Source organism: Cucumis sativus, chromosome 7 (genome assembly GCF_000004075.3).
Source record: "Cucumis sativus cultivar 9930 chromosome 7, Cucumber_9930_V3, whole genome shotgun sequence".
NCBI classification, from domain to species: domain Eukaryota; kingdom Viridiplantae; phylum Streptophyta; class Magnoliopsida; order Cucurbitales; family Cucurbitaceae; genus Cucumis; species Cucumis sativus.
The window spans coordinates 8,746,811-8,770,406 of NC_026661.2; the positions used below are offsets into that span (position 1 = coordinate 8,746,811).

At 30.1% G+C, this 23,596-nt stretch overlaps 1 protein-coding gene across 4 annotated transcripts; it reads left to right on the forward strand.

Moving 5' to 3' along the window:
- Positions 1–14,942: 14,942 nt before the first annotated feature.
- LOC101217775 (sodium/hydrogen exchanger 4) lies at positions 14,943–22,909 on the forward strand. 4 transcript variants are annotated; one of them, XM_031888420.1, is made up of 15 exons: positions 15,134–15,249; positions 15,423–15,704; positions 16,687–16,805; positions 16,894–16,991; positions 17,107–17,166; positions 17,285–17,331; positions 17,441–17,635; positions 18,730–18,776; positions 18,888–18,954; positions 19,805–19,905; positions 20,005–20,106; positions 21,182–21,335; positions 21,411–21,473; positions 21,602–21,685; positions 22,125–22,909. In XM_031888420.1, exons 2-15 carry the CDS (start codon positions 15,702–15,704, stop codon positions 22,419–22,421), a joined length of 1,437 nt encoding a protein of 478 aa, XP_031744280.1. In that variant the 5' UTR covers positions 15,134–15,249; positions 15,423–15,701; the 3' UTR covers positions 22,422–22,909. The 4 variants fall into 4 exon arrangements, with proteins under 4 accessions (XP_031744281.1, XP_031744279.1, XP_004150256.1 ...); XM_031888421.1 differs by lacking the exon at positions 15,423–15,704 and having other exon boundaries at positions 14,943–15,249; positions 21,624–21,685; positions 22,125–22,264; XM_004150208.3 differs by lacking the exon at positions 15,423–15,704 and having other exon boundaries at positions 14,974–15,249.
- Positions 22,910–23,596: the final 687 nt, after the last annotated feature.

Here is a 23,596-nt window from a genome sequence, read left to right on the forward strand (position 1 = left end):
AAAAAAAGAATTTAGTATAAAGGTGTTTTAAAGATTTTGTACTCATGATAAGTTTTATGAATGATTTATGTAAAAGATTTAAGTGTATTTGTTTTAAAGTATGTTTTAGAAAATCGTCACTCACTGGGCTATTTAGCTCCCAATTTTTAAATGTTTTCCCTTTTTCTAGGTGAATATTGTGAAACTCTACATGCTGAACGTACTGTTGCCAAGCCAAGTAATTTCCAGTCATGAAAGAATACGTTTTAGTAGAAGTATCGTTATGTTTTATTAAAAGTTTATACTTCCATGTTTTAATTTTACTTGATATTTAATAACTATCATTTCCAATGAGTCACACTACGATTTTAAAGTATTTCAAAGCTTTAAGACTTATGCTGGGAAATGTTTCAAGTTTTCAAGTTAAGGGTCAGTTGATGTTGTTCCAGAGGTGAATGGCTTCAGCTGACACCATGCCACCTCTCGAGTCCAAGCAGGTGATTCGAGAGAGAGTGTGACAGCAGACTTCCATCTGGTTGTAGGAAGTGGCATTTGAGATGAGACATGACAACTTTGTTCTAAGTGTTGAATATACTTTGTTATTGAAATATCAATAAAATCTTCTTATTTCATAAGTTCATATTTCACATCTAAGTTTGTTGGTTGAATTTTGCTTACTAGATGTTATGTGTGTTATCTCTCAAAGAGACTCGCATAGAATATCTAAACGGTCACATCTCCTCTTGGTCGCATTGAGTGACTTTGGGACAGGGCATGACATGCATCATGTTGTGAGATGAGATTAAAGTTAACTTTAAGTTTTTTTTTTTTTTTTTTTTTTTTGTCTCTCGTAGTTTTGCCCAATTCATCTATTGTTATTGATATGCTAAACAAGGAGGTCCACCATTGATTGAGATCTTGGATATATTCCAGAAAATATTTAGTGTGTCGCTTCTTTTGTTTCTTCGATACATTCATTTTTTTTCTCAATAATAGAATAAAATTTCAGATTCTTTGGCATGTCAAGGTTTTTCGAGGTTATCTTTTCAGTGGCAATCATAATTTACTTCTTATTTGATTACATGCGTTATTCATTGGATATATGTATGTTTGTATCCTCTTATTTTCTTTAAGTTACTCCTCATTGTTGTTTATGGTTTATATAACACAAAATAACAAAATATCATTGATAGATGTTGATAAACAGTAATAGACTACTATCATCCATCATCATCATAAACTATAAAACTTTTAATTATGTATTGACCTTGACATTCAATTTCTTTTAAAAGTTTAACGTGACAAGTAAGATATATATCTATTAACTTATGTTTAAATAGTGTGGTAAAATATTTTGATTAACAAAATGGTTCAATATTTTAATAGTCTAATTTTCAAAGTTTCAAAACCTATTAGATGTTTTGTTAAATTTTATTTTGATCCATGTAGTTGTGATTTTGATTCACTTTGGCCATTCTAGTTTTAAATGTTTGTTATAAATGATTATATTTTCAAATTTGTTTCACCTTAGTATCTACAATTTCCAAATAGAGAAACTGTAAAGGGTGACCATTTGAATTTATGCAATTACAAGTTTGTCACATACTTTTCCTATTTTGTTGCGTGTAGTTGTGATTTTGACATACACTTGGTACACCTAATATATACTCGATACACTAAAACAGGTTATATACATTTGATACACCTAAAAGACATGGATACACATATTTATATACATAAATATTGATAATAAAAAAATATGAAAGATTTTAAATTTAAGGAGAAATAAGTAAATATGGTTAATGAGATTTGGTAAATAAAGTATGGTTGAATAATAATAATAATTTTAGTTTAAAGTAGAGATTATTTTAGGTTTGGTTAGAATAAGAGGGGTGTGCAGTTGAAATGTATATATAAATTAAAAATATTGAATGATAAATATAAATATAAATATTTGTAGGATGGAGCATGAGAAAGTAAAAGTAAAAAAAATGAAGGTTTAATTTAAAAAGAAAGAAAGAGTGAAAGAATAGGGAGAAAAAGCCGAGCCGGAGGTGGTGGGTTTTGATTCATCGATTAGACGTGGGAGACAGCTATACAATGGGATGGGGGGGGACCACAAGTAGAGCATCAATCAAACAAACTGGCAAATTGATTACGTGGCCACCTATCATTGGTGTTTTTTAATTTTAGAAGAAGGAGTCAGCTCAAAAACGCGCATTTCAATTTTCCCCTTCCTCCCTGGGCGGGCCCTCTCGCAGCTTCATTATTAATCATACCTCACTTTCCTTCTTCACCTCTGACCCTCTTCCTCCCTTCCTTACCTCCATTCTAATTACCACCTTGTGGAGCCTTGCACGCTTTCGCCCTCATCATCATCCTAAACTATGAAACTACTCTTTCTACCTCCATTCTCACCACTCGTTATTACTTATTATTTATTTATTGCAAACTCATGTAGTAGCAACACTCAAATTTTGATCAACTAAATATTTACAACCAACTTCTAAAATTGACATCTTCAAATAAGTTGTCACTGTTTGTTCAAATTTGAATGCTTCAAATACTTTCCCTTTCATTTTTTCTCACCAAAACTATAATAATAAATATGTGTCTTCATTTCTTATGTTCTCCTTTAACAGAATTTTAAACAAAATTTAACCATTGGAAATCTTTCCATTTACAAGTGCTTTTGTTGTCCGGAAATACAAACTAAATAAATATATTAGATCCCATCTTTCAAAATGAGATGGGGGGTTTAAAAATATATAAGCTTTGGAAGGCAGATAGAAAGAGGCTTTTGGAACAATGGTATTGGTGGTGTCATCAGTGACCTAAAACAGAAAAAATCAACCAAATTTCTCTTTCTCTCTTTCTCTCTTTCTCTCTTTATAAATAAAAAAATGTCAACTCTTTAAACTTTTGCTATAAAAGATTAAGGAATAATATCTTCTTTTTTTCTTTTTCTTTCTTTTGAGCTTTGGCTTTATGCCATAAAAAATGAAGGGGGGCAAAAGTTTGTTCCTTTGCATTTTAATAATGACTTATATGGGGTTTGTTTATGAGTTAATATATATAGTTTTTGTCTACAAAATATTAGATTTTAATATGTATAATCTATTCAACCCATAGCCATCTTAAAATGAGTAAACAATTCAATCATTATAACATGCATTATAGCTCCAAATGGCAAACATGTTTATTTATATAGTTGCGGAATAAAAACTTGAAAAATGTAAGGTTTCTTTACAAGTTGTCTCTCACTATGATTTTTCTTTATTTTCAAACTATGCATAGTTTGACAGGCTAAGGTATATTTTATAGTATTTCTTAGAAATTAAAAAATTTTAAAATAGTTTTTGATTGTCTTCCACTTTCTTGTTTATCATTATTATTAGGAGTAATTGTAAACCATAAAGATAAGTCCAATCAATAATAATAATAAAAGAACGAGATCGAAATCAAGATAGGGTCTTGACAAATTAAGGAAAGGAAATTGGATCTTAAAGGCTCAACCTTCAATTGGCCTCAACCTCAACCTCGATCTCCAAGGCTGAGAAACCTAACTTTCGATAAAGTAGACCCCAGGCTCAAGAATCCCACTTACGATTCAATTAGGTTATTAGATAACTAAATTTCAAAAGGAAACAGGAAAAGACCTAGATCAACCTCCTCTATAAATACATCACTATAGTTTCATATGATTTTAATGAAATTCTACCCCTCAAACTCCCTAACTTTCACATTCATTCACTCTTTGACTTAAGCGTAGGGTGTATGTGGCATGCATTAGCTTGATATGCACGCCTCTTTTGCATATGATATTTCTCCTCTCTTCAACAAATTTATTAAATTTATGTGTGCTTTTTCTATCCCGATTTTAGCACCAACAATTGTTGACTGTGTTTTAGACATATGCCTTGATTTAATCATATTTTTAAAACTATGTGAACATAAAGAATACATCTTTCAAATTATTATTTTTTAATTGAAAACATTAGAAAATCAACTTGTAGTAATATTGTATAAAAAACTATTTTAAAAGGATACATATCATATCATTAAACAATGGCAATGTTGATGTTCAAACTTTGTCTAGAATTTCAAAACAAACATTGGAATAAATATATGAAAAATAGGGAAAATATGAATAAAATAAAATTGGATACAATGAATAAAAATGGAATAAAATGAAATTGAAGCAAAACCACGGTAATTAAAACTTGAATCAAAGAAAGTAGGTCTAACCCTTTCTTTCCTAATCAATCTTTAATTTCAAAAAGTATGTGAAGAAATAAAATGAATATTAAGACAGAGAAATTAGAATTGGGAGAAGTTAGTTTCCAAGTAGCAAAAATCCTATGCATTTAAAACAATTTGATCTTGTCACACTTCTTTAATTCATATAATTGAAGTCCATAGGGTCCATACTATTAAATGCATTTTTACTTTTAGACTACAATAACTACCAAAAGAAAAAAAAAACTAAATAAAAAACTAAAATATGAAGATTGAAATAACACTGTCTTTACTTTGTTTGACCAATAAACATTTATTTTATCATATATTGATTATTTGATTGTGCACTTTTAACATTATTTTTCAAAATTATTCTAGATTACTTTTAACAATAAGATGATAATCAAGGAGATAAATTATCTTTCTGGTTTTTAGTCATTTTCTTCTCTAATTCAATAATGTAAGGTAGAGGTGAGAATTAAAATTAATGTATGGATGAGAGATTTGAAGTTATAAATTAGATGTTAGTTAAACTATGTTTGTGTTAATTGACACAAATCCTTTAATAATCGTGAATGGAATATTTGGAAGAAAGCAAAATTTAGTTAATCTTCTAAGATAATTCATTTCATTACTATTTTAATTGTCCTTTAATTAGCTTTTTTTTTTTTTTTCAATTCTGTAATAGTCATTTTGATTGCTAGTTGTCATCTATATTGTTTGATTTTCCTTTGACTAACTTCTATTATTTGATACGTCAAATTGCTATTTAAGATTGCTATCTAATTTCTAGCAAATTTATTTGTTATTTAATGGTTGTTTGATCGCTCTTTGATATATATATCATATATTTATTTACAGTTCTTTAACTTCATGTGGCTTCAGTTTTCTTTTACCATGGTCGAATGCCAAATCATCATTCTCAAGGCTTGACTTGAAATTTTGGACATTTTAAATATCAAAGCTTCATGTTTGCTAACTAAAAAATAAAAAAAAAGATTCGTCGTGCTTGATTTTTAGTATAATATATAGTAATTTATGAAAGCCTTTTATTTTCGACAGTTAGTTACTCATCAGATTGACTTCAAAATATCTAATACAAACCAAATGACAATTAAAAAGTAATCACGTGACAATCAAACAGAAATTACAAAGTAAACCTTAAACAACCATAAATCATACCGTGAACATAGACCAATTACACAATGAAAGAGCATTCAATTTTGTTATTTTGACCATATCAATTAAACAATGTTGCACAATTCGGCCACCGAGAACAAAAATACTTTCGTACAAATAATCAAAAAGCGACAACCCTAAAAAAAAACTATCATAATTTTTCTTTAATAAACGAGTCCAACAAAGAAAACAAAGCTCCATGTCAAAAAAGTAAGAGGTGCCTCATTTAAGGAAAATTATAAATATTAGACTTAATACATCTATAGGAAATTTCTAGATAAAGAAAGAAAATATTTTGCAAGAATTAATAATGTTTGTACCATATGTTAAAAGAATATATATGAGAAAACTCAAAAAAAAACCACCCCAAATAGGTTAAAATATAATAATAAAGTCGATCAAACATATCTTCAAAACAGTTAAATAAAATATATATTTAGTCAAGTTATAAATCTAATGTAGATTTATGATCTAAAACTTGTAGATACTAAATGTATTCTATCATCTGTTATTAAGAAAGTGTTATTATTGTAATTTCAATAAAGTACTATTGATTATTAGTTTTATCTTAATAACCTAAATTCGATAAACTAACATTTTAAATTGTTTGACATACATGAATCAATATTCGAGATACAATTTAAAAGGTCTATAATATATGTAGGGATAATGTTGAGTACCTTATCCTGGAAATACTATGAATACAACTCATTTTGTATTTGATACAAATGCAATAATTCAACGTGTTTATATTGGTGACATGTGAGTGAGAGTATCCTATGCATAAGACTGGACCACGAAATAGTAATCACTAGGTGTAACTATGTGAACTAGTTAGGTTTCTATTTCATTAAAATAACCTAGGTAACCTAGTCTTAATTTTGAGTGTATTATGAATTTCTGTTCGCGAGTGATTGTTCTTTGATTTGTACGGGGTGAAACTGTTCAAATTGCTAACTCAATATGTTTATTATTTTGAGGACAAGGCCAAACAAGAAGCGGGGAATATAATCACACAATACAAAATTCACTCATTCTTGACTTTAGATAAAATAGATGAGTGTTCACTTAAATGATGTTTATGAGACTTAAACAAAGGGCCCTACCCTCTCATTATTGGTTAGACCATAAACATGTTATTTAAAGAAGCACTAATATTTAAAAAATAGAAGTAATTGTGGTAAACCGGTAATTTGACACAGTTGGTGTTACATATACTTTGTGAAAAACTAACTTACTGTTATGAGTGTATGTTCGTGGACACATAAATATATTTAGAGTGAGAAGATTTTAGTGGTAAGTCTTTAGTGGAGATTAATGTGGTCAATCATTTTGACTAATTAATCTCATATCATTGTAGCTTCTTATCTATAGGTCAATTAGGTTCCTTCCTAGCTCCTAAAAGATAACGAAGTTAATATATATTGATTATAATTTAAATTAGTTTGAGAATTAATATAGTTAAGGTGAGATGTGTTTGGAAGTGAAAGGAAGGGGAAAAAAAGAAGAGAGGGTTTGAAGGAAAATGGTATTAAAAATGAGAATTGGAAAGAAAGATTAATAAATAATCTGGGTGTATAAGGAAATGGCATTATATGGAGTTATTAGGGTGGGAGTTGAGAAGGCGGGTCACACCCCATGTGCCATTTTTCTTTGATTTTCTTTAAGACAAAAAAAAAAAAAAAAAAAACAAAATAAGTGCAAAATCACTGATTGGTCCACCTCAGCCATTATTATTATTATTATTATTATTATTATTATTATTATTATTATTATTATTATTATTATTATATTTAAATTTGAAATGAGGATGAAGGTAATTAAAAGCAGGTTGTTGTTGGAGAATGGTGATTTAATTCATTCATTAATAATTAATTGATGATATTAATTAAACCATATATCCATATATGGTTTGATTGTTGGATCATGTTGATTTTGTTTTAAAATCTCATAGATATGTATATTATTCTACAAAGGTGTTTTGTGTGCAAATCATGAAAATTATTGTTAGTTTTCATTTAACTAACATTTGTATTTGATTCTAAAATGTAGTGAGTTGTTATGAACTTTAATCAGTGTATAAAACTCTTGGACAAATGACATTTCAGATTTTTTCTTTGGTAAGATTTTAATAATAATAATAATAATAAAATTGCCACTTATATAATTTTTGCATGAGTTTACCATTTGGAATATGTGCATTGGATTATTGCTTGATGTTCTGCACTAGTTTTGTATTAATACAAGTGTATATTGATAATAAGTCATCAGTATTGTATTACTTTTGTTATTATTGGCTTATTTTTGTATATATTGTGTACGCATATTGGACATTAAGCCTAATGTTCTCGTGCCATTTTACATTTCAAACCTAATGGAATAAAGTTTTCAGTTTTATTTGTTACTTTATTTGATTTTATTTTGTGAGAACTTGTTCGGTAAAATTATTTACTTTGTTTCACAAAAGTTTGGTGATTAATTTCACATAAATGTCATTAACAATTTAATATTGTTGTACCACATATTATTGGTGGAAATGATGGAGTTTATATGAAAAATTTAATAGCAACAATTTCAATATTGATGGCCATAAGAAGTGTTATTCTTTGGCTTTGGGCAACTATCGGAAATTTATGTTATTGCAATGATGAAAGAGAAGCCAACAAACCAAAGTTAAATGCACTTGAGGCATAAAAATATATACAAAATATGTATGCAACAATCATACATGGAGTGGACTAGAAAACACATTATATAATGATTATAGTGGTGGATTTGACAAAAAATTAAATGGGAATCATTAGTGTGTAATATATATACACACACATACGGAACAATATGCCCTAACAATTAAGTTTATGATTGAAAATTTTATGATCTTTTAAAAGAATGACTCCAAATTTGTGATGAAATATGAATTTATGACACTCAACAAGGCTAAAGAAGAAGCAAAATGACTTTGAAATTTCTTAGAAGATGTTTCCAATTAGTCTAAATCGGTGCCTGCAATATGTATACATAGTGATAGCTAGGCAACTATTGGAAAGACACAAAATATTATGTATAATGGTAAGTCTCGACATATACGACGGAGACATAAAATCATGCAACACTCTCTAGTGGAATTACCACAATTGACTTTGTGAGGTCAAGAGATAATATTGCGGATTCACTTACTAAAGGCCTCACTAGGGAGTTGGTTGAAATTTCATAAAAAAAGAATGGGATTATATCCTATAATATGAAGTTACTTAGAGAGGCAACCCAACTTAATTGACTAGAGATTCCAAGATCTAGGTTCAACGGAAAAATAGATCTCTAGATAACATAATGAGTACTACATTGAAATCTTTCACTCATTCTACGAATGATGAGGTAGTGCTGGTATGGTTTTAGGGTAAGCATTATGCTTCTAATGATTTATGTAAGTGGTAATTGTTAATAATAAAAAAAGAGCATATACGATGTTATGTACAGAAATCACCTATGTGAGTGTGAAAGGGCCGCTTCTATGAGAATTTGAAAGCAAATTCTCTAAAACACTCATGAGACCAGACGGTGTTCAAGGCCAGAACGAATACAATCATAAGAACAAAATTTGTTATAACAAGAAGATGTGTGATATCTATTGTTTTAGTTTACTCTAGAACGGTTGACAGTTCCAGACATCATGTCCACTGATTAACCAAGTAAACTCGATTGATGTTCACTATAGAAAGTTCAAAGTTTATACTACTTATCCTCATGCAGATTATCCATTGAAAAATACTGAACACATATTTTTTCCATTTGCCAACTTACTATTTATCAGGGGATTGTTTGAATAAATGATAAATGTTTGTGTTTGGTCGTGAAGGATGCATCATCTTTCATGAAAATTAATAACTAAATTATAGAAAAAGGCATCACTTTTCAAATGGCTACGAATAAGTCTATAAATAAGCCATTTTCTATTTGGTTAAAAAAACACATCTTTTTCATTATCCACAATCTTGACGTTTGGTTGATCTACAAAGTTTCGTCCTTTGATCTTTTTAGACAAGGTGCTACTCTTAAAAGAAAAATCATATGTTCTATTCTAGAAGATAATTACTCTCAAAACTCAAGCATTAAAATGAGTAAATTTGTCTTAAGGAGACAAAAGTGAATTTGTTGGACTGAGATCTATAATACATATATGAGTTTTTGTTTGTTGTGATGATAATATTGATAACAGAAAACATATTTAAAGATATAGATTGATAAATAAAAAGGAAGTGTTGCAAATATAACAATTAAATTTAAAATATTTATATATATGACAACATTTTAAAAAATTACAAATACAACAAAATTTTGTTAAAGTCTATGACATATCTTATTGCAAATATTAGTTTATCAGTAATAGACTATAAGAGTCTATCAGCAATAGAACACAAAAGTTTATTGCTTTTAAAATTTGATATATTTACAATTTTTTAGAGTCTATCATCAATAAAAATCTAGCTCGTTTTTGCTATATTTGCAATTTTATTTTAAAATGTTGCTATTCACACTTAATTATTATCCCTAAAATCCCTACTCACTTGTAATTACCCAAACAAACTTATGATCAACTTTTAAAAAATAAATAACTAATGCATCATTTGTTTTTTAAAATTAAGTCTATAAACACTACTTGCATCTCTGACTCTTCTCTTTTTTATCCGAAATTTATGAAGGTGTTAACCCGAAATTTGAAACCTAAATAATAGCTTTCAAGATCTTTAAATTTTTCCTAAAAAAATGTAATAGATATGGAAGGATATGTAAATTTTAAGTCTACCCATCATGGTTTAGAATTTAAGATTTGAGTTTAGTGGAGGAAACAATATATAAACATTCATACAAATATGTAGGACTCTTTCAGAGAATAAAAAGCCAAACCAACCAACCAAAATCAATCATTGAAGATTTGATTTTGGTGGAAAACTTTGTGCTGAATATTTGTTCATCCACCACATACTTTTACTTTCAGTCTCCTACTTATTTTTCTTCCCATACTCTAATTTCATTTAAATTTTTATCTAACCTAAATTAGAACTTTAGTACTTAAGTTAAAGGTTTAGGATTTTAAATTTGGGTTACTAATACTAAATATATATCTATTCATTTCTATCGATTTATTATTGATAGTTATATTTGAAAACATTTTCTAACCCGTTCTTAGAATTTTTTTGTTAAGAAAAAAAAAGAACAACTATTTGAACTTCTTTTCTTAATTTTTTTAAATATTGAAGCACGTGTAACATTTTTTTTCCAATTTTAGGTGGGTAGCCCACGATATATTTATTTATATATAAAATATAAAATGAAATTTACATTTAATAACACTTAAAACTTTTAATTTTGCATAGATTATGTTTGGAAATATTTTTAAGAATTGTTAAATGAGTTAATTATTTAATTGATAACAAAAATAAACTGTTAGGAATATATTATACATACAATTAAAAATATAAAGCAATTTGAGGAAACATAAAGGATAGGTTTCTATATGTTTGATATCAATTTAATTTTTCTTGAATTATTTGTTTTTATATTTAAAAAAAAATATTTATGAGCAGTTATATTTTTATTGATATATTTGTAAATTAAAATTACTTCAACAAAACAAATTGAGTACCAATATTATAAAATTGAACATAAACCAACTTAATTGCACATACCAGTAATGCAATAAAATAATTGGAAGCAAAAATTTATTTGAGTAAATAATTGTCCTGTTCATTTATTTGTGCAATTTTTGTCATCACCTATATGTCCAAGGTGGTGAGAAAGAAAACTCATAAATCCCACTTTCAAAATCTTCAAAAGTGCTTCCACACAGTAAATTACAATTCAAACCCTCCTCAAGTAAAATCTCCCTTCATACTCAAGGGGTGATTTCAAAATAAGAGATTTTATGTAATTAATTTTGTAAAATTAATTTTACTTTCATCAATCACCATCCTAAATATGATTTTAACAAGAGAAAAAGTAATTTTGACTATCTCAGAATCACTTCTCAACGCACTCTTAATCATTCTATAGAAATATCGTAGATTTCATCCTTTTTTTATTTTTTAAATAGAAAATGGATGATGTGACAAATAATCGAAGAAGCTATATAAAAATATGTCGAAACTACTGTAAATGAAATAAAATCAATCCACATTAATGTATTACTCTATAACCTTTATTCAGATAATTTCATTCAACAAAATCATATGAACCTATAATCATTACAATTCACATTTAATTTATTTTTAAAAGTTATTAATCTATTAAATCTTATATGCGTATAATCTTTTAAATGTTTGATTAACAAAAATGAATTATATATTAGTAAAAGAAATTGATGCATGTAAAATATATGTTTAATTGATAAAAAATATAGCTCTCACACGATATTAATCCAAATGAAGCATAATGTAGTTTATAAAACAATTTTGTCATGAAAGTCATAGTTTAAATTGATTCAATTACTAGCTGAGATATATTAGCTTATCCAACTCAAAAAAATTAAAAGTATACGTTGATATTTGTGTGAAGTACAATAATTCCTTTTAATAATTTTAGAACATTTATGCAAATTATAAAATCAATTGAAACATCCAAAATGAGCATTAATTTATTAGCCTTAAGCTTATAATGTCAACGTTAAGATTATAGATTCGTTTTCTAGTTTAAAAGAAATATGATTTTTATAATATCAGCGTTATGATTAGCTTCTAATGTCTTTATGTTTTCAATAAATCTTAAATTTAATCCTCCATTTTTTTTATAGGAATTGGCACAATGATGATAATAAATTCGAACCAAAAAAGAAAAAAGAAAAAAGAAAATATATGCATACATTTTTTAAAAATTATGGTGAAAATGTTAATAGGTAACAAAATTGCTAACTAATTATCTAAAAATATACCAAAATGACAATGTTCGCACGTGATTTCTGGAGAAATTTGATTAGTGGATTTAAACTTTGTGTTGATGTTGTATTTTTGTTGATTTGATGCGATGTAGTTCTATCTCTACAATTTGATCCTCTAATTCTCTCTTGACTGAATGCCTACGCTTGATTTGGAGGAAGCGGAGCACGCGATGTTCTTGAAGTTTCTTGAACGTCTACGCTTGATTTAGGGAAGCGGAGCACGTGATGCTCTTCAAGTTGGTTAAATGCTTACGCTCGTGATGTTTTTGAAATTTGTTGAACGTCTACACTTGATTTGGAGAAGCGGAGCACGTGATGTTCTTCAAGTTGGTTAAATGCTTACGCTTGGTTTGAGGAGTTAAGGAGTCTTCTAGCTCTTGGAAGAATTCTTTTCCAACCCCTGCAAATGAGGAGAATTCCTCTATTTATAGAGTTCGTTTGTGGGCTTTATAGGCTTAAACCTGGTTGGTCCATGAACCAGACCCATGAGCTTAACCATATGAATTTAAGTTATATTTAGTCTTTGGGCTCAATTAAGCTTATTTTTTTAGCTTAATTGAACTTAGTCCAAGTAAATAATATTTAATTGAACCAAAATGATTAACTTAATCCAACGATTAAGATGAAAACATGTGACATTATTAGAATTGTCAATTTATGTTTTTTTTTTCAATTTTTTAATTTGGGGCAAATGTCAATTTTAATTAGTTTCAAATTTAATTATTTGTATTTTTCATCATTAACTTAATAAATGATGTGGCAATTTGTGATTGGTCCTAAAATTTCTTATTCAATAGAATTTTGCTATTCTTAAAAATATTTGTAGGTGTTTTACCAATTAAAAAATGAAGAATAAACTTGGATTCTAAATTCCAAGGTCAACCTTGTATTTTAACCTAAAAACAATATTATATAAAATCAAAACTGTTAAAATTATGGACCAAATTGATGTTAAAGTAAATCATAAAAAATAAACAACCTTAAATCTATAATTATTCTAAACATATTTACAATAGAAGTTGTATATATTTGAAATAGGTCTAATAGAATCAAAATTGTATATATTTGAAATAAACCTAGTATGTATGTATAAAATAAAACATGGATGAAAACCAATATTTAGTCCTATAATTATGTATTAACATGCAATGCTTCAAATTTGAAAATTGTAAAATAATTTAAGAAATAAATAAAATCTCCTAAAATTAATCCAAATGAAAAATTTTCTTTTAAGACACATGATTTCCATATATTTTTTTCTTCATATTTGTGTATTTTTAATTTTTCTAATACAATGTTAAGAGATTAATTAAGAGTATTAAGGACATTTGAGCTTCATTTTTATGTATTACTGTAACATATAAGGTTACTCTAGAAGAAAGGGTTCATTTAAGTTCTTAGTGTAATTTAGAATATAGCTTTTATAATGGCTAATTCTTTGCACAAAGTATATAACAAAGTTTATCAATAAAGTGATGATAGATTAATATTTGACATATTCTATTCTATTTTTAATTTTTTAACAATATTGTTATACATCTAATTATTTCCAATGTAATGCTATATTTACTTAACGTAGAAAAGTAAAGGAAGAAGATGATTTGGGCCGGTCATTGAGCTTTCAGCCCAATATATATTATCCTGGCTTTGTACAATGTTTCAGTGGGCTTGGCGTGGGAAAAAACAGAAAAGATAAATTATTATAAATATACAAATATTTTTATTTATTTTTGCTATATTTTGTCAAAATAAAAACATGTTAACGTGAGTTTATTATAAACCCTAAACATTTAAACTTATTTTGAAAAGCATAGAATATGTATTTATTTATTTAAATAAGTATTTTTTTAAGTTAATGTGTTTATATCATTTTTTACAAATATAGGTGGATATTGATGTTTTAGATATTGACGTATTTGAACATTGTTGTTTAAATTTAATTTGAAGGACAATTTAAAAGAAAAAATTGAAAAAGGAATTTTGATTGAAAACAAATTAGGAATGTAGGGTGGATTTTTTGTCTTATATGTGATGCGTCTCTACAGAATGGACGCACCACCCTTACTTTTATTATTTTCACTCCAATGCTTAACTTTCCGTTCACGATACTTCTTTCTCTCTCTTTCTTTAATTCCTTCTGAACAATTCTTTTTTTTTTTTTCTTTTAAACATTTTTTTATGTTCCTTCTATTTTACTTTTTATCGTTTAGGTTGTTGAATTAATCCTAAATTTTATATTTAATTTTTATTTAGAAATTTGTCAAAAATAAATGTAAAACATTTACACCCCTAATAAATTTTGTTATTTCTTTTAAAAATAATTGGTCAAAATTTTCTATTTTTTAAAAAACTCTTTATTATTTAGTCTATAAATTTTAAAAATTTAAAATTTTACATTTTGATTTCAATTTAGTTTGCGAGCATTAAATTTAACATTTTAACTTCAATTTTAAAATAGTAAAAAACAAAGTATTTAGAGTTTGTATGAAAGTTGTAGATTCTATCATTTAAATAGTTTAGTTGTTAGGAGGAGTGAAATTTTAAATTTAATTTGGATTTGAATGCTGTGTTTGGCATGAAAGTGGAGTAGGAAACACGTGTGCTGCCACGTAAGAATAATTGCACACGTGTCAGTTGAGAGTTTACGTAACGAACACAGCCTTCATTCCCATTGCGCGGCAAAATGTATATGCCATTGCCTGTAAATGCCATTCACTAACTCACTCCGCCCAGAATAATAAGATTTCAAGCGACAAACACAGCAAATGGAATTTTTCCAAACGGTGAAAAACATCGGCAGCGATCATGCTCAGGTCATCCCCTTGACGCTCTTCGTCGCCGTTCTCTGTTTCTGTCTGGTTATTGGCCACTTGCTTGAAGAAAATCGATGGGTCAATGAATCAATCACCGCCATTATCATCGTATATTCTCTCTTCTTCATTTACCTTTCCTTTCTGCTTCATTGCATTCTCTTCCTTTCTCCTACTAACTTTCTACGTTTCATGTTTTATTATCACTCCCTTCCTCTCCCCGATTTCGAAATTCGTTTAAAGCCTAACATACATTTGTTTACCGATATTTTATTTGGGACCAGGGATTGCTATCCTAGGTCAAGGGTATGTATAATATGTTACATAGCCTCAGTTTGGCAAAAATTACAAATGAAATGATATTGGAGGAGTTACAGCACAGGAAGCTCCAAACTAGAGCGGTTGTCAATTTTAACGGGGACGAAATTAGTTGGGAAGGAAATGATGTTAGAACAGTTTGAATATTGGAAGAGCACAAGAAGTTCCAAGGTCAAGGAGTGGAGTTTAGAACACCAGATGTCATTCTCTTGTACCTCTAACTCAAATCTTTTAGCGGATGGGTTATGGTAAATTTGGTGTTTTAACATTATATAGAGTAATCAAGAAAGTTCTTTGCGCCCAACTGCTGGCTTGTGGTGGATATTTGTTCATAATGTTTTATCATAGTTTTGAATTGACTTGTTGGAGATAATATGCATTTCTTTTTTTCCGTTGAGGATTTTGCACACTTAGTTTAATGAATGGGAATGATATGTTTTGTTGTTTTTTTTGTTTGGTTTCATAGTGCAAGAACTACACATACTCGCCTTATCTTCACTAATATAATAGCACCGTATTGTCTCTCTTGGGTGTCAACTGCATTGGTTTTAGTCTAAAAGTCCGCATGGTTTTACATTTGGGTGCTAAAGAGCTTCATAGTAACAGTTGTGTGGAGATGATGTTCTTGATCTTCTCTGCTTCAATGTTATTGGCTATGCATCTTCAACCATAATTATTCGCATGTGTAAGAAGGACCATGTTTCTTGCATAGAAACTTTTCGAAGTGGACGTCATCTGCAGCTGAGATGGGTTGTTATTGGAGATGAGAATACTTTTAGTATGGAAGTGAGGATTTTATTGAAGATCATTTTCCGTTCTGAGGGTTCCAAGAAATTTTGTTAGTTTCAAAACCAAATGTGCATCTAAGAATCCAGTAGTTTTTGGTAGTTACTGTAATAATAGAGCAGCTATTTAACTCCATTGAGATTTGAAAATGTCAGTTAACGCGTTATCTCACCCAGCTCCATTCTTGCCTTATCAGTTCTCTTGTTTTAGTGTATCATATCTGAAGGGAAGGGATTAGATAAAACGTCTCTATTCACAACTAGTAAAATGTAAAAAAAAAAATTAATTATACTGGCTTCTCATATGTCTATATATTTACAACTATATTAAATGTTACTTCCTGCTTACTGAACATTCGCAACAGAGTTTTTCAACTTCCTTATGTAGTTATGGTTATAGCATACTGGTGTATGTTATCTTATTCCAAGCTTTCTGTTTAAACAGGGAGTTGTTACTGGAACGATCATATTGGTCTGCAGCAAGGGGAAAAATTCTCATATCCTAACTTTTAATGAAGAAGTTTTTTTCATATATCTTCTTCCACCAATAATTTTCAATGCTGGGTTCGTACAGGTTTCTGGTCATGTCTTTTTGTAGCTCTGCATATGCTTATTGAATCCATGATTCACTGACTTATCTTCATGTTAGCAGATTTCAAGTTAAAAAGAAGCAGTTCTTCCATAACTTCTTGACCATTATGCTGTTTGGGGTGATTGGTGTTTTTATATCTGCATCTATTATAACCGCTGGTATAAGCCAAATCTCTTCCGAAATAATTCTTAATTCAGCATTGTAACATTGCCCATATATCATTGTTTGGGCAAATTTTAATTCACGTGAACTGGTTCTTTATGCATTGATTAGGCAGCCAGTGGCTGTTTCCCAGAATGGGCTTCCATGGTCTGTCAGCACGGGACTATGTTGGTGAGATTAAATTTTGAAAAGCTAATTTTCATCCATATGCTGATTTATGTTGATTACACCGATGTAGTTATAAGGGTAGATGAATGAAGTTTTGTTTTGTTTTGTTTTCTTGATTCAGCTATAGGCGCTATTTTTTCTTCCACAGACACAGTATGCACCCTGCAGGTTAGCTTCCTCTCCAACTGCTCTCTTTTCTATAATCATCAATATCAAATTCCATGTTCTCACACTTGCATGCTTTATTTCTGGGACATTACTGATGGTCCTCATTTAGGTATTGCACCAAGAGGAAACACCTTTACTCTACAGCCTAGTCTTTGGGGAAGGAGTAGTGAATGATGCAACATCAGTTGTTCTCTTCAATGCAGTCCAGAAGATTGATATCAGTAGGCTTAACAGCAAGACAGCCCTCCATCTTTTGGGAGATTTTTGTTACTTATTTTCAACTAGCACCGTCCTTGGATTGACCGTAAGCTTGATTTGTCTTTATAAATTGTTATCCATAAAATTATGTCCATGTGCTAATCTAGATGCAATTTGAATACTATATGCTCCTGATTAAATTGCAGACACTTCTTTAAAATTCATGGATCTACTTTTTAATGCATTCATTTGGGGCTTTCTTATTTTTTAAATGCGCTGCTCTGTTTCTGATGTAAGGTATTGAAACTGTCCAAATAAAGTGAAGGATTTGTTTCCTGTCAGAATTGTTTTTTATAGAATCAATTTTTAAGTTCTGTATATGAAACTGCAAATGATAGACAAGGTTGGTCACTTTCCCTTTGCTAAAGGACAAGATGCTAGAACCTGTGTATGTGATAAGTTAAGGACTTTCTCATCCAAATCTAAATCCCGTTATTCAATTTAGCTGTAGACAAGACTTCTATTCCTTCCTACCTCTTCATCTAGAATCTTAAATGCCTAAAGGTTGTTAAGGTTTTTGTTTTGAACCTTCTGCTGAGCGATCTCAAGACCTAAGACAGTGTTTCGGTTAGGAATCCGGACGTTCCTCTCTTTCTTCCATTTGGGTGTTGTTTTTCTAGGAACAGAAAAAAACTGTTGACTTCTTCCTTTTAGTTTCTGGAGTAAGTTTCTCAATGCCTTTGGTTTGTCTATGGTTTTCCCTGGGTCTTTTTTCGATCACCTTTTTGTTTGTTTTGTGGTCATCACGATCTTACCAAGAAGACTCAAGGTTCCCCTGACTAGAGATATCAGATGAAATTTGAGAGAGATTTGTTTTGAGAGGAATATAGATGATCTTTACCTATTCTATATTACTCTAGTTGTACCTCCTGCCAGCATAAGCATGCTCAGCCAGACCAGTTAAATCTTTGGCTCAGCCAGCTTTAGGTGCAGGCCTCCCAAAAGGTAACTGAAGCATGCAAAGGTTTCCTTCATAGCATTATTTCTTCTTCTTCTTTGTACTGCTTTATTCCACTCTATAGACTTCTTTGATAATGATTAGTAGACGTCTAGAATGAACCCACTAGTTTCTGTCTCATTGTAATAATGTCTGGAGAATGTTTTCATTAAATGATTATATTTCTTTTTAAATTTCTGCAGACTGGGCTTCTAACATCATATATCCTGAAAACCTTATATTTTGGGAGGTTAGTTTCTTTTCCTTTAGTTTGTGTCTTTTACGTAGTAGTTGTGAAACATATTCAAAGTTGGTTAAGACAGCCTGAATCCTGTGAAAATCTGAACTGTTAAATTTACAGACATTCAAGTGTGCGTGAGCTTGCGATAATGGTTTTAATGGCCTACCTATCGTACATGCTAGCAGAGGTAAATATGTTTACACCTTTTTATACAGGCTTATAGTGGAAGATAAAGTAAACATTTTTCCCCTTCTTGTTGCCAATATCACTCTTAAGAGGAGCTTCTTTTGGCAAGTTCAGAGTAATCCTCTATAAAAAGTTCTAAATGTATGTTTGATTAAACAATAGTTACAGTTCAGAATTAGTCATGCACAGTGCATTGGTCTGTGTGATTCTCATTATCCACCTCCAAACACGATATATGCTGCAGTTCGAATAAAAAATGTTACCTTTTAGTAGAATATTACTGAAAATCACTTCTGCGTGGCAATGACTTGCTAGATGAATAGAAAATTGATAGGGATCGTTACTGAAAGTGAGGTTATTAGAAAATAATACTAAAGAAAGGAAAATAATAATCTTGCCAAGAGGCTTGGGTTCTTCTAAAAGTAACAAAGTCTGCCTGCCTACTTTTCACCTCTTGGTATTTATCATCTGTTGTGTTGAGAACTCGTTAGGTAAGGATGAATGTGCCCTTCCTAATATTTTCTTACCCATATTCCTAACAAAAGTCTCTAACCTGTTTATCCTATTATCTAATTATCAGAAACAAATATTTAACCTTTCTACCTCTCCTTTTGGAATTTTGTATCCTTGTGCATTGCTTTTTTTTTTTTTTTTTTTTTTTTTCCATTTTCTTAATGAGAAGTGTCATATCTTCTTTTAAAACTGCTTAAACACTGTATGGTCATTGTATAATGTCCACTTTTTGCAAATGGTGCTATTTGCGTTAATTATTGAAAAAGGATTAAAATTTCAATTTTGTTAAGGCAAGATTAAAATTTCACTAGTAACTGAGTATCTGTTTCATTTTACAGTTACTGGAGTTGAGTGGAATACTCACAGTTTTCTTTTGTGGGATTATCATGTCGCACTATGCATGGCATAATGTGACTGATAGTTCAAGAATTACCACCAGGCAAGTACAGACACAACTTCTAGATGCATGCTGAAGGTAACAATGTCTTATGTTTCTCTAGTTTTTGTAATCATCCGTCTTATGAATTATTAACTTCAGGCATGTATTTGCAATGATGTCGTTCGTTGCTGAAACTGCAATATTTCTTTATGTGGGAATGGATGCTCTTGACATTGAGAAGTGGAAGATAACTAAATTAAGGTATTAGTTCACTGTTCTTTCTTTTTTATGTTCTGGGAAGTTATCTAATAAATTTTAGAAGGATGATTAGATTGTTAGTGGCATCTGCTTCCATGAAGCTGATAACTTGATAATGATCTCATGAAGATGGTCCCGTTCTCTTAATCTCTATCTTCTTCTTTTTACTGTGTTTTAAGGTCATTTCTTGGAATCTGGCTTATTAGTGAGGAATAGACATTCAGCTAGGGCGCTGATCATGTCTTAAGCTAGTTGTTGCTAAACCATTAAATCTATCTGTCGTTGACTAATGTGAACCTAGGCAATTAAAATACAATCCGTTTACAAAGTTTCATCCTATGTTTAGGGTAAAAGAACGAAGTCTTATTTCTCATATCTTTTTCAAAATTGCTTTTAAAAATAAAATTTTATTTAACCCTTTTAATGTTTTATACTAATCTAGGTGATCAATCTACAATAATGTGTTCCAAACAAATAAAAAGGATCTAGACTAATAGTTAGATGTAAAATAAATTAAAGCAAACCAAGTTATGGAATTTAGTCAAGTTACTTTTACATATTAGGCTTTTTACCCTTCCTTTGGGAGCTTTCACATATTTGAATCCCAAAAGTGAATCATGATTAAAGAGAGGAAAAACAAAGACGGGAATATGCAAAATTCTATCTGAACTCAATGAAGAAGGCTAATACAAAACTGAAATTTTATGGATACACACAAAATCGAGAATTCAGAGACCTATTAGATACTTCTAAAAGTTTAAAAGACAGTATATAGGCAAAAAATATGGTTCATGACATATATCTATTTAACCTTACATAACATTAACTATTCCGTGAGCATGAAAAATAGTATTCCTTTTTATGCAGATCATACGTAGAAGACATAGGGAAGTTTAAATTTTTTAACATAATTATGACTTCCATATATTCGTAGTGTGTGATATTTCCAATATTGGGAAAACAACAGTTACTTTAGCACCATATTGATCGCATCAACTGTAAAACTGGTAATGTTTGATGTGGATGCTAGAAATATATCACTTGATCCTAAGAGCTTTTGTTTCTCTAATCTTGGCAGCTTGTGGAAGTTGCTTGGCACCTGCACCATCATAGTTCTTTTGGTATTGGTTGGTCGTGCGGCCTTTGTATTTCCTCTATCTGCCATATCTAATTACTTCATTAAACGTGAAGATAGATCGTCATCGCCTTCTATGATCTCATTTAAACAACAGGTTGGTATCTCTTCATGAGTGCCACTATTTTTAAGCATGGTATTGTGGGAATTACACTGACCTAAAATTGTACAGATCATTATATGGTGGGCTGGATTGATGAGAGGAGCTGTATCCATTGCTCTGGCTTTTAAACAGGTGAACCTTTTCTCTCTGATTAGAGCCATTCATAGATGAAAATAACACTTGGAGAATATTGTTTTCTATATATATAATTCACGAGGCATTTTGCCTATTGAATGTGGAAATGATTATCTATTTTGAAGTTCACATATTCCGGGGTTACAGTGGATCCAACCCATGCAACAATGATTACCAACACCACAATTGTTGTACTCTTCACGACAGTGGTAAGTGTTTGATTTTCTTGATATATTCTTTCCTAATTATTTTATGCAAAGGTTTCATCAGCATTTATTATTATGATTTGTGATCTACAAATATGACTACTTGGGAAGAGTAGCAATGTGTCCTCAAATGTCTACTATAGCATCATTGTTGGGATGATTTGAATTTGTTATCTGACCCTGAAAAACCTAATTTGTACTTGTGTTTATACTATTTTGTTCTTGTGTTTATACTATTTATGTTATTTACGATTTTGGCTATGGGTCTAGAGGAGTGCCGTATATGACCCATCTAGATATGTAGTATCTTATTTTTTCTCTAGCGAGAAAGTCGATCTCTCTCTCTTTGTTTGTGGACATAGCTAACACATTTTTCTACTTTTTACGTTTATCGGTATTTCTTCTTTTGATATATTAACAAATATAATTTTATCAAATTCAGGTATTTGGATTTCTAACGAAGCCACTCATAAGGTGTCTACTTCCTCCCAACCAAGCAAGTAGCAGTACAAGCAACTCAAGACCAAAGTTCACTGAAGAGGATATAACTCTCCCTTTGCTTTCCATGGAAGAGTCTGCTACGACTAATGTCCTCCGTGCCAAGGATAGTTTGTCGATGTTAATAGAGAGGCCTGTTTACACCATACATTACTTTTGGAGGAAATTTGATGATTCCTACATGAGACCTTTATTTGGAGGGTCTCGCCACAACCAACGACCGGGCGGATCTGGTTGTTAACACATAACTGCAGGAAGAGCAACTTTGAATGGTTAAGAACTCTCCCCTCTCTCGCTCTCTCTCTGTATATATACAATCTGTTTCAGTAGAAATATTCCAATTCTCATTGATCACTAAATACGGAGCTGGAAACTTGATGTTCAGAACCTTGGAATGTTGGAAGCATAAATGATGTGGTCATTTTGGTAGTGGAAAGGAGCATATAGTGTAAACTGTGGTGCAATTATTGGTTGTGGGAACTGATTGGATTGGATGTGCTCTTTCTGACCACATTGTTGCTTTATTTAGTTGACAAAACTTGGACTCACATGTAAATAGCGTATGTTTTTGTTGGGATCAAGGAACTTGTCTTGCTAATTGACATAACATTGTCTTGTTTACATGTCAGTAGTACTGATCAACGACCCATTAGGTAGGCTGGCTTTCCTGTTTCCAGATTCAGATCAGATGCTCTTTTGCAGGTTTTTATAAGAATGGCGTTTTATTCATCTTTTTCCTTCTTTTTTTTCCCTCTACGGATGTGATATGAAATAAACATAGATGTAAAATTACATTCATGGTCTCAGTTAAAATACAATAGAAATGAACATTCATCTATTTTCCTTGCCCACAAGCTCTTGTGTTTTAAAATAGGAAGAGTAAGATGACAACTTGACATTATCTAAAAGTGGAAAAGGTCTCAAAATACTGCCAATTTTTGTGAATGTTAGATTACCATGGAAAATGAACTTGTGGTCTTATTTGGTCTCTCTTTCTCTTTAATTCCTAGCCACAAGCTAATGTGAGAATCTTTCCCTCCTCAGATGAGGACAGAAAATCCTTAAAATTCTTTTATTACGTGGAAAGCTTTGTATTTGAGTGAAGCCTTTTGACACATCATTCCACTTCTATCCTCTTAATATTGGACTTTTCCCATTAAACGTTTTCTGGGTTACATTTGTTATTGAGGATAAACCTAGCAATTAGCAATTAAGCAAGTGTCCTTATAAATACATAAATAGAAACATGTTTGGGTTACCTTTTACATAAATCATCCTTTTAATTGTTTAAATTAGTGTTAAATTACGTAGAAAGTTAATTTGGATAGACTTCAAATAACTGAATTTGGATGTTGGATGTTCTAAAGTGTTTAGTTTCTATATATGGTAATGCTTCAGTTGGTTTAAATATATTCT